Raw genomic sequence first — 12226 nt, forward strand, 5'->3', positions numbered from 1 at the left:
TAATGTTACGTGAAAATCTCCTTTTCCCTTCCAAGTTGTGATTTTGTATATATATTATGGACTAAGATATCATATAAGCAAGCAAACAAGCCCAATTTCCAAAAACCTGGTAGATGTCACAAGTTTGCAAAGCTCACTGTGATTACATCCCCTCCTCCAGTCAAGGAATGTCTCCTGATTATGCAAAACAAGCATGCACCTCCTGAGGAAGAAGTCTATTGTTCTTTTGTTGTAGCTTTATCACTCTTAAGCACCTTATGCAAATTGCCTCCCTCCCCTAGAAGGTCAGCCTGGCTGGTAAGCTGACATTCGGTTTATCATGTCTTTCTTACATACTCCACGTGTATCGTTGTGTGTACTGAGCATGCGCATCTAGACCAGCACTAGGACACATCCCGGTCATTCTAGGTCAGCCATGGAAAGCTCCGAGCACATGGCTCTCTCTCTAGCTGCCCTTCCAAGGGAGTGGTCCTTCCTAGGACTCTTTCCCATCCAACTGCTCCCCGGGACAGGTAAATATATCTTGCGTCTACAACTCTCTCCCTTCCATCCTACCTATTTCTCCCTTTCTTCCCCCATCTTTAGTTAGCAAACGGGGTTAGGCAGACCAGGGACCCCTAAAATCCTTTCCTACAACCTATCCTTTTCGGATTCCTTATCGGATTCACCAAATACATAGCGCATGCAGCCATCATAAAGCTAGGTACACTGTATCCAAGTACTAGGATTCAAGTAGACATATACTTACCATTTTCCATGTGTATTATGTTTATCTTTGTGTGTTTTTGCAATAAAAATATAATCCTTTGATTGAAAGTTACCTTTCTCCCAGTCTCCCCTTTAAGCTAAACAAGGGATTTCTTTGCTTTACGTTGTCTTGCTATCCAGCCTATGGTCCTAAAGTTTCCAAAGGCTAATATACTAATTCCCCTAAACAAAACAGCCCTTTTTGGTAACACTAAAGGCGCAATCCTAACCCCTTATGTCAGTGCTTTCCAGCACTGGCATAAGGGCAATGCAGCTCTGAGGTAAGGGAACAAGCATTCCCTTACTTTGAGGAGGCCTTCGTGAGTGACACCCAACTGCAGGATGCAGCACAAGTCCCATTGGCACCTCTGTGCCAGTGCTGGAAAGCACATAAGGGGTTAGGATTGCGTCCTAAGTAGGAAAGACACTACCAAGTTCAGAAGGCAACCAGCAAGGCTCACAAGTGGAGTCAAAGAGGCTGTAATAACTAAGAAGGTTTCCTTCAGAAAATGGAAGTCTTGTCCAAAGGTGAAACACATAAGGAAAACAAATTCTGGCAAAATACATGTCAATGTTGTTGGCATCCTTTAGTCTCAGAAGACTATGGTATTGCACTCTGAATAGTGGTTCTGGAACAGTGTCCTCTCCAGTGCATGAAGCCTGGGTAAAGTAGATATGGAGGACAGACCGCTACCCATGCAGCAAATCCCCCCTCTCCACATCACTGAAATGGTCCAATGGAAAGGCAGAAGCCAATACGGTTGGGTCCAGTGACATTGTAGGAATTGCTAGAATGTGACTGTGTTCAGCCATGAACTGCCTCAGGGACCCTGGCTCCGGATTTTGCCTCAAGGTTGACTCCTGAAGCCTTTGCAATAACTGGATGTAGCCACAAGGCAGTGGAGGTTTGGGATCAGAGTTTTCCTTCTCTCAGATGAGCTGCCTTCCCAGGCTAACGAGTCCCATCTACCCGGTGGCTGTTTAGTCGCCTCTTACGACAAGTACAGCCAAACTGAGGGCCTATTCTTCTCCCCCAGCCCCCAGGGAAGAGACTTGCATGTGAATTGGATTAAAGTGAGAGAGGTGCGCATAGTCAGCCTCACTCTCTCTTCCCAGATTCCATCTTGCTCCAATGGCAGGACAAAAGTCGAGACGGTTGGAGATGGGCTGGGTGCAGTGGTTGACCAGGGCGGCTTTCGTGTCTTGCCATGCTCTTAGCGTACCACGTCGCTTGCAGAAACCGCCTTCATGACCATTAGTCCTATTCTAGTAGGTCTTATCTGCTCAATCCGCCAGAGTCTGTCTTCACATGCTCGGGATAGACAAGTCCCAATCTCACTGAAGGGCAATGACCCGATTACAAAATACATGTAAGCAGGCAATAAAGCATACAAAGAGACTGAGGAGATCATGGCTAGAAACAGCAAGGCAAACAATCAAGGCTTCTTCAAATACATTAAAAGCAGGAAACCTGGCAGGCAAGTGGTTGGACCATTAGATGACAAGGGAATAAAGATTCAAGAAGGCACTAAGATTGCCAAAAAGTTGTACAAATTATTTGTGTGTGTCTTTGCTGCAGAAAGTATATAGAAGACACCCATTCCTGAAGTGCACTCAGGGACAGAGTTAGATGAGCTAAGTCAAAATAGAAGCTACAAGAGATGTGGTTCCAGAGCCTATTGACAAATGTAAACATTAAAAAATCACTGAGTCTAGATGGCATCCACCCAAGAATCCTTAAGGAACTCAATTATGAAATTGCACAAAAATATGTGACTTGTCCTTTAAATTGGCCTCCATCCCACTGGACTGGAAAGTAGCCAAGATTTAAAAAGGGATCCAAGAAATGACAGGCCGGTCAGCTCAACGTCTGTTTCAGTATACTGGTGGAAAGCATAATCAAGGGTAAAATTATGAAGCATTTAGAACAGTGGTTTTCAAACTTGGAGGGAGCTTTACTACCTCAGTATGTTCTTGTGGGGGAGGGGCTAGGGCAGTGATGCAATCCCCAGGATCGCGCCGCTAAGGGGGTGTGAGGGGGGTGCTTGTGACTGACTTTATGAAGACAGGGCTGCAGGAGGTGCAGGGAGCCCTGCACAGCCGTCTGCAGCACTTCCCGAGGCTTGGAACATTCAGAGAAAGCAGGCACAAAGCACCTCCTGCAAAATGGAAGTGCTTTGTGCCTGCTTTCTCCTAACGTTCCATGCCTCTGGGAGCGCTGCAGACGGCTGCGCAGGGTTTCCTGCACTTCCTGCCACCTGCTGCAGCCCTATCTTCATAAAGTCAGTCACAAGCACCCCCCTTGTCCCCCCATACAGGTGCAATCCTGGGGATCACTTCCCTGCCTCTCCCCTTTCCCCGCCCTTTAAAGGTTGTGACCCACCAGTTTGAGAACCACTGAGCTAGAAGAATGAAGCAGCATTGTTTCTTCCAAGGTAAGTCCTGTGTCACTAACCTAGAATACTCTGAGAGTGTCATGTGGATGAGGTGATCCAATTGATGATGTATACTCACAGTCCAATCCTAACCAGCACCAATGCAGCAGGGCCAGTGCAGCTGCGTTGTATCCTTTGTGGGAACTGAGCTGGCTGGAGGTCTCCTCGAGGTAAGGGGATATTTGTCCCTTTGCCCAGGGGAAAGTCCCAGCTGCGGCAATGGATCTACTCAGACCTGCACCTGCTAATTTGCCAGCACATGTCCCAGTGAAGCCATGTTTCAGGCCTGGCTGCCAATCCCATCCCCTCTTGGACCCAATCCCCCACTCCTGCCCAGTGCGGAGCTTACCTGTCCCAGGGCACGCTCTTTCATGATCTGGCACTGGTAGGACAGTACAGGCCTTCCCAATGCATCCCCTTCTTCAACAAGTGTTTTTGGCACATTTCCAATAGTGTGTGCCTGCTCAGCAGTCACTGCATCGGTGCAAGATGCAGTTATGATTGTGCTGTCAGACTTTCAAAAAGTTCTTGACAAAGTTCATCACCAAAGGCTTTTGTGTAAACTATCAATCATGGAATAAGTGGACAGATCTTTTTATGATTTGGTAACAAGTTAAAGTACTAGAAACAGAGAGTAGGAATAAATGAGCAATGTTCACAGTGGAAGGAAGTAAGAAGTGGGGTGCTTTTTAATTTGTTCATAAATGATCTGGAGTTTGGGGTTAACTGTAACCAAGTTTGCAGATGACACAAAGGTACTCAAAATGGTTAAAACTGAAGCAGATGGTGAAGAGCTCCAAAAGGTTTTCTCCAGATTGTGTGAATGGGCAACCAAATGGGAAATGTGGGAATAGTGGGAAGCTTTTCTCCTTTTGTCACAATATTAGCACATTCAATGAAACTGATTGTCAAGATATTTAAGACAAAGGGAGGTATTTCATACAGAGCATAATGCGCTATATCAATGTTCCTCAACATTTGTCCTCCACTGTTCCACTTCACATGGTCCACCTATTCAAAGTACCATTGGAAGTAACTGGTGATGATATAATTGCCAGTCACTTCCAGGTTTGGAGACCAGATGCAACATGATCCACAGCAATAAGAAGCTCAGGATGGATAGGAGAGCTTTTTTGAATGCAGAAAAGCATGCTTTGGAGCTCTGTCTACTGAGCTGAGCCTCCTACTAATGTTTGTTGTGTCGTGTTCCTGGTCTCACTGTTGGGTGGCAGGGTCCAGGGGTTCTGTGAGTACCACCAGACACCACCTCAAGTACCATCAGTGGTACCCGTACTACTGGTTGAGAAACACTGTACTATATGGAACTTGTTCTCACAAGGTATGGTGATGGCCTCTAGCTTGGATGACTTTTAAAGGCAGAAGCATTGTGCAGTGGGAGAGAAGTATACCTTCTCTCCTGCTGATGATTTTGACTTACCAAAGGTAGGTGGTAGACCACGGTGGGAAACAGAATGCTGGACTAGATGGGCCTTTGGTCCAAACCAGCAGGGATTTTCTTATATTCCTCCTAAAGCAGTATGTTTTTCTCACAAAAAACTGCAGAAATGTGAAGAAATCAGTTTTGACATGCGGACAGGCTTCTATGGGTTAGGTGCAAATTGAAAGAAGGTGACTCTGGAGTGGTGTTTCAGCTAATTCACACTGAGTTCTTGACTTAATTTTGGGAAAACGTAAATGTTTTCTGTATGTTTATATAGAACATAAAGAGGCATGTAAAAATATCCAATTGACTTCTGTTATATAACCTTTAAAACAGTTATAGCTGACATTTCTGGTGCACAGGTTTTAAAATCTAGCCTTCTTGATTAATTTCAAGTTTTCAAAACCACACATAATAACTGACTCAATTCTTAATCTATTTTATGTAATATCTTGGCGTTTTGGAATTATTTGGAATGTTTTGCTTACTACTTGCAAACCTTGTTAATACTGTAATATTTAAACAATAAACCAACCTCATTTTTCCAAGTTGCTTTTGCTTTCTCATATTCATTCTGGAGATTAAGGAACTTTTCTTCATTTTCTTTTGCCTTCTCCCTTTGCAGCTCATTATCTCTTTCAAGGGACTGCAATAAAATTAATTATCCAAAAAATAATCAATACCACATTAATGAATTTTGATGTGTTTTATGTTGCTTGGATCTTTTCTTCTAACATGCTGAAAGTGCCATACAGATCAGTGATAATGTGCTATCTCAACAATAATTTTCATAAATTAACAGAAAGGTGCTTATAGTTTAACTAACAGAAAACAGGGGGAGGTTATGAAAAAGAAATGGCTATAAAAGGGTATAAAAATACTTGCCATTATTCAGTTTCACTGCATAAGTTTTAATGTGCTGAAAAAGTAATATAAAGTGCAGAGCTAAGAAATATGAAATGTAGCACATTCCAAACCTTTTGTTTATGAAGATAAGCACTAAAGTACAATCTAAACATTTTTTTTATTTCACTAATCAAGCCTGAATATTCTTTATTAACTGTACTTTATTAGATTTAGGGTTAAGAACTGTGAAACACCATCATAAGAATTCCAGTTTCTTGTTTTTGTTTGATTTTCATTTAATCTTCTTTTAAAGTTGGTCCAATGAAATACAATAAAACTACATTAGAATAATACCAATATGCTGTTGCTATTACTATTCAGCGTTTATCTAGCACCAACAGTTTGCAAGGCAGTACATTCAGTAGAATTTTTAAATTGTCATTCTTGTCCTAACATTTCTGATTAACTCATTGTCAGCTTTACTGTCATACTGATAAATTAAAGTAAGCATATGAAAATCAGCAGTAAAAGGTCTCATACATCTCAGGTGCTACAAGACTTCCCCCTTTATCACAGTTTATTTAAAAAAAAATGAATAGCCAAAGGTCTCATACATCTCAGGTGCTACAAGACTTCCCCCTTTATCACAGTTTATTTTAAAAAAAATGAATAGCCAAGGATAAAACACAGTGTATCCATTACCTCATATAAGATGATGGGATCATATTGATATTATAAACATAGTGTTAATGCATTTAGCTATATGGGGTATATGTGTGGTTTCTGTGACTTTTTATACTACTTCTGGATGCTAAAAAAATCTCCAGTCAAAATTAATTATTCCCCTCATTGTTTTTTAACTGCAGTATATCACACTGTTTCTGAATTTACACAAAATTTAACATGTCTGTCCAACACTGTTTACTGTAATTCAAATAGGCATTCTATGGTGACATTTGAAGTACAATTAAAATATGTAAAGATTACAGAAATTGATCTGACATCACAAATTGTGGGTGAAAAGATTTATGTTGATAGATTTTTTCATATTTTCAAACTGTTGTGTTGACTCTTTTGAAAAATTGTGTGGATTATTGTGTTTTGTTTTCAAACAGAGAATTTACAAAAAAACTAGTGATAGACAAAAGATATTCTGACATACTCCTCCTAGCACCATACATTTATGTGAACATATATTCTTATATACCATTCATATATTTGGTAATGTTCACTGTTTGAAGTTATTTTTCCTGGTGTTTCTCTAAGATATTTTTTTAAAAGAACAAAATTTAAAATTGTTTCCTGAATTGCTTTTTCAAAATGGAATGGAACCAAAAGTCCAGATTATGACACACAGGATTTTGAAATTCTTTCATCCCTGCCTCCCAGCATATCCATCCTACCTCCAAAGCCACAAGAAATGTATGCATGGTATTTGATAATGTATGCAACATGGACCAAGATCTCATCAAAAGTTCATGTCAGGGAGCTCTTCATCAGCTTCTGAAAAACCATCTACAGCCGGAGTGAGGGCAGTTCATTGTTAAGGTCACTTTCTCTGGGGCTACTACTCGTAAAAGAACTGCACGCCCATAATGAAAGCAAGAAAGAGAAACCCAGACCAGAAAGTTCTTGTCTTTAGCTCTTGAGAAGACAATCAAGGTCTGAGATAATTTCCCTTTTTATGTTCGGTATAGTGTTTTTCTAAATATTAGAAACCATCTTGGATCCTTTGATCAAGATAAAATGATGCCTCTGCTTATGCTGGCTCCAGAGTGAAGGCACTGGCCTTCCTGCTGGTGCCACTAAGTAGCATGCTGATGTACCTTGCTTTATGGCATATTTGTGATAGGGTGCATCAGTGCAGCACACACTCGACCAGCGCATGCCAGCAATAGGTTTGTGCTATGAGCCTAGGGGTGCAATCCAAACAGGGCCCTAAGCTGGAAAAGTCCCATCTAATCCATAAAATAATGTATCTCTTATCCCATGATTTCAAAGTTTTAAAAAAGTCCCTTGCACCAGCCTCTGGATGTCGCAAAAGTGCCCTAAGGCTCTTCTGCACACTGTGAGAATAGCCCTGCTGCATCAGCAAACAGGTCACCAGCAGTCAGGTGGGGTCTGGGGAGGATGGAATAGGGGCATTCCAGGGTGGGGGGAAGGCAGGGGGCAGGCTGGTCCGTGGTCGGGCTGTTTTTGGGTGGTGCCAGGATTCGGCAGTTAGGCTGGATCCTAACCTCTCTCCCCAGTGGCCTGGCCTAGCACTGGGCTGCTTGGATCTGTTCCACCTCTTTAAGTGGCGCAGATCCGAGTAGCCCCATTAGTGCAACAAGGGTGAGGGGAAGTGATTCCCCCTGCCCCGGATTGCACTGCAGCCAGCTCCAACTCTACGCTGGATACAGGGTGGGCCAGCTGGCCTGCTTGTTACAGAGCAGGTTAGGACTGGGCTGTAGATCACACAACTATCTTTATTAATTTAATGCACTTAAATTTTCTTCCTTTCATTTTTTTCTCCTGGTGGGGCCCAGCCCCATTTTCCCCTATGGAGACTTCTTTGTAATGTATTATTGTCCTCCCATTGTAGCTGACTCTGAGATGGTTGTCTATGGGAGCAATCCTAACCAATTTTCCAGCACGGGCATAACTGTGCCAGTGGGGCATGTGCTGCATCCTGCAGTTGGGGGACAGTCACGGAGGCCTCCTCAAGGCAAGATAATATTTGTTCCCTTACCTCAGAGTTGCATTACCCTTATGTCAGTGCCAGAAAATTGGTCAGGATTGTAGCCTAAGTCTGCCTAGTGAGTTCATGGCAGGCGGATCAAGAAAATCCTGATTTGTAGCTCAGTTCCTTAGGCAGTACACATCTGCCATTTTGTTGGCCAGTTGGGGAAGAGTCTTTAGGTGCTCTTCACATTTGCTTGAGTTTTGGCAATCCTGAATAATTTGTTATCTGCAAACTGTGGTACCAAATTGTTCAACAATGACTACAGATTATTTATGAGTACCGTAAGACTTAATAGAGATAATTGGAAGACCAACACAGTTTATTTGCCTCCATTGCACTTTCTGCTTATTTCTGCTCAGTTCTTCCTGAATTTTGATTTGCATGCACATTTTCTAATCTATAATGTATCTTCTTATCCAATGATTTCAACGTTTTTAAAAAGTCTCTAGATAAGGACTTCTACCAAAATATTTTTGAAAGCCCAGTACATATCCATTGTATACCAGATTACCCTTATGTGCACATTTATTGATCCTCCTAAAGTGGTCTCAGTAGAAAGTCCACACATGCACACATGCAAAACTCTAAAGTCCACACATGCAAAACTCTAAAGTGATCTGCATATGATAATAGGAAGGATCATGTCCCAAGTTAATACATGTGAAGCTGACTACTGTTGGCCCGCATTATACATGAGGGTTACATTCCAAAGTTGTAGTATAAAGCCAAAATCACAAAATTGTATACGCAAAATTGCTTTGAAAATCCCTGACATCCAGAAAATGAGTACTGTCTTTTTAAAATGATAAGACATAGGCAGCACTAAAAGCTTTTCTTCAATCTCAGGCTCCCTCCAGTAAATCTGTTCCATAAGCAGAATGGTAGGCAGAATCACCTGCAGTTTTTAAACTGCTGATTTGTGAACCACATGAAGTTGAATCCGCACAAATCTGTCACATGCACAATGCAGGCTGACTGTATTTTGATTTATTTAAATAATCTGTATTCCTCTTTTAAGCAAAAGATTAAAATATAAAATTAGATTAATCAAAAGATAACTAAGTAACTCTCAAATTGCTTCATCATTGTCAATGCAAAGTCACAGGATACATTCAAGGTTCACACGTAGTTTTAAATAGATGAGGACTCACTCTTAAATTCTGAATACTGTACTAGCATGACTCTGCCCATAAATTGAGATAATGTTAGAGACCCTCTCCTGGATGGCCAAGTTGTCTAAGGTGAGGTAGGTGGTGGATGGAAAGAAGGCCTTCTCATCAAGGTGACACTGCTTGTGGAATGCTCTCCCCAGGGAGGCTTGCCAGGTATCTCCTCTGACCCCTTTCCAGTCCCAGGTAAATACCTTTTTATTTGTTCAGGCTGTTTGATTTTTGATGGGATTGTTTTTGCTGTCTCTTACCTGCTCTTTCATCTTGTGTTTTTTTTTATTGCTGTTAAAGATTTTTAGTGCAAGCCTATGAATGTCTACCGATATGTTAGGCCCGTTGAGTTTAATGAGACTTACTCCCAGGTAAGTATGTAAAGGACCGCAGCCTTTGGTTTGACTTTATAAGGGCGAAATCCTAACCAACTTTCCAGCACTGACATAGCTGTGCTAATATGGTGTGCACTGCATCCTGCAGTAGGGAAGTAGTCAAAGGGGCCTCCTCAAGCTAAGGGCATGTTTGTTACCTTACCTTGGGGGCTGCATTGCGGCTAAGTCAGTGCTGGAAAGTTGGTGAGGACTGTGCCCTAAGTCTCCTTGGAGATATTTATATTGAAGGTGGCATATAATTTTTTTAAAAAACAAATGAATAAATATATACTTAAAAAATTTAAAAACTTTATAAAATTTAGCAAATAGTAAAAAATCCATTATTACAATTATCATCTGACCTGATAGACTTCTTTCAGTTCATTCAAATCCATTTCCATTCTGACACTTGTTTCAGTCTGTCTACAGAGCAGTTGTTGCATATGTTGTAGAGAAGTAATAATCTCCTTTTTCAATTAGAAAAAACCACACACAACCAAAAGATTATGCTTCAAATGAAAGGGTTATTCTTTAAAGTTGATAAAAAAAAATATTACGAATATGTGCACATATTTAAGTTATTTTTTAGTTATACTTTTGTAGTACTATAATTCAGTCATAACTTCTATATCCTAAATGTCAAAGGTAAAGAATAAGAGCATGTAATGGCATCTCAGTTTGAAGATCAGAATGGTAAAAAGATGTAGTTCATTTCATGCCACTTGCATGCCTCAGGTTGCAACACTGGAACTCTATGTATTTATTGAGTCTATGATTATGATGGCACTACTTCCTTTTTGACGCTACTTGGTAATTTTGAGACAATAAAATAATATCAGTTGGAAAATTGGATAGGATTGGGCCCCAACTTATTAACTGAGCCAGAAATTTACAACACTCCCAAAAACGAGAACTATTACATTTTTGTTCAGAAGGCCTATTTTTTAAAAAAATTGCAACAATTCCTTACAAATTTTGTTTACAAATTACCTGTTTCTCCTCTTTGAGGCGTGCATTTTCTTCAGTGAATTTTGCATTTAAATCTGTCTCCTATAAATGAAATGAGCAAGTGGGTCCAATTCAGTTTGCCTTTATGGTATGCACAACTGGGGGGGGGGGAAGGGTCAGGCAGCAGGAAATTCATGTGTATTCAGCATACTGGGGAATACAGGATAAAATGGGAAAGATGTAAAGGGCAACTGGATTGTGTCCCAATTAATGTATGAAAATATACTTTTATACAGTATCATTCAACAGCAATTTAACAATTTTTGCCTAATAAAATGTAATAAGATTTAACATAGTGGCATAAATAACTAAGAGCCCAATCCTGCACTCAGTGGCATGGTTTCATGTCACCGAGCACTGTCGCAAACGTGCCATAAGGCACATTTGCGAGCCTCGCCGCTGGGCTCCCACCGTGCTAGCTCAGTGCTGGGCTAGCACAGGGCAGTCACGCAGCCTCCGTGGCTCGGCGGTCTCATGGATTGCCAAGCCGCAGCACAGTAAGCAGGGGCGGGGATGGGGAGGGGGCGTTCCGGGGAGCGGGGAAGCCGGCAGGGGCAGAGAGAGGGCAGTGGGAGGCGTGACACAGAGGCGTGATGTGGGGAGGGGGGCAGGCTGAAGGTGTGCCAGAGGGAGGGAGGGAGACAGGTCCGTGGAGCTCTGCTCCACAGGATCCAGGGTGCTCATGGAGGGCTCCGTGCCCTACACAAGTGCCTTTACCTAAAGTGAGTAAAGTGATTAGCCCCATTGTGGGGCTGCTTACCTTACCTGGGGGAAGGGGACGAAAGTCCCCTTCTCCTGAGGCACCTCCCATGGTAGCCCAGGGCACGCAGGATCTGGTGGCAGTCGTTCTTGGTGCTGCCGAGGCTGGGCGTCCCGGGCAGCTCAGGATTGGGCTGTAATTTATCAGTGTATTTACGATGTTGCCTAGTAACATTGCCTAGTAAAGAAATGTTATTGTCTCATCAAAGGTATTTATTTAATATTAAAGTAGCTCTCAAAGTAGCTCTCTTTTTGCAGATTCAGAATAGGCAATATTAACTAACAGTCATTATCAAATACCATTGAAATTTTTTGTCGTAGTTCTTGCAACTCCTGTTCCTTTGTTGTAAGATTGAAATGTTCTTCTCCCACTTTGTGCTGACAAGTAATATTGGACCTTATCAAGTCTGCAGTAGTTTTCTTTAGTTTCTTAATGGAGAAAATAGTTATAAATAATTCATCCAGAATTATCACTGCAACTCCAAATAAGACAATTTGTTTTGTTTACACTAATCACCTAACATTATTTATTTGTTTGTTTTTGTTTGTTTATTCCATTTATACCCCACATTTCTCCTTTTGTAAGTCACTCAAAGTGACTTACAAAATTTAAAAACAGTATAATCATTTTAACACACACAAACACACACACACACACACACTTAATACAAAATTTTAAGAGTACAGAAATGAAACCAACTAGCAGCAATTCCCCAGTGACAAAAGAATAA

General features: G+C 41.4%; 1 protein-coding gene across 1 annotated transcript in view; it reads right to left on the bottom strand.

Moving 5' to 3' along the window:
* The window catches only part of CCDC73 (coiled-coil domain containing 73), a 60314-nt gene that overhangs the window by 7767 nt on the left and 40321 nt on the right, over positions 1-12226 (bottom strand). The window contains exons 9-12 of the mRNA XM_066619179.1: positions 11796-11924; positions 10719-10778; positions 10091-10195; positions 5159-5269 (exon numbers count right to left, since the gene is read on the bottom strand). Coding sequence (XP_066475276.1) covers positions 5159-5269; positions 10091-10195; positions 10719-10778; positions 11796-11924 — 405 coding nt within the window. The remainder of the gene's footprint in view (positions 1-5158; positions 5270-10090; positions 10196-10718; positions 10779-11795; positions 11925-12226) is intronic.

Source organism: Tiliqua scincoides, chromosome 1 (assembly GCF_035046505.1).
Source record: "Tiliqua scincoides isolate rTilSci1 chromosome 1, rTilSci1.hap2, whole genome shotgun sequence".
NCBI classification, from domain to species: Eukaryota; Metazoa; Chordata; class Lepidosauria; order Squamata; family Scincidae; genus Tiliqua; species Tiliqua scincoides.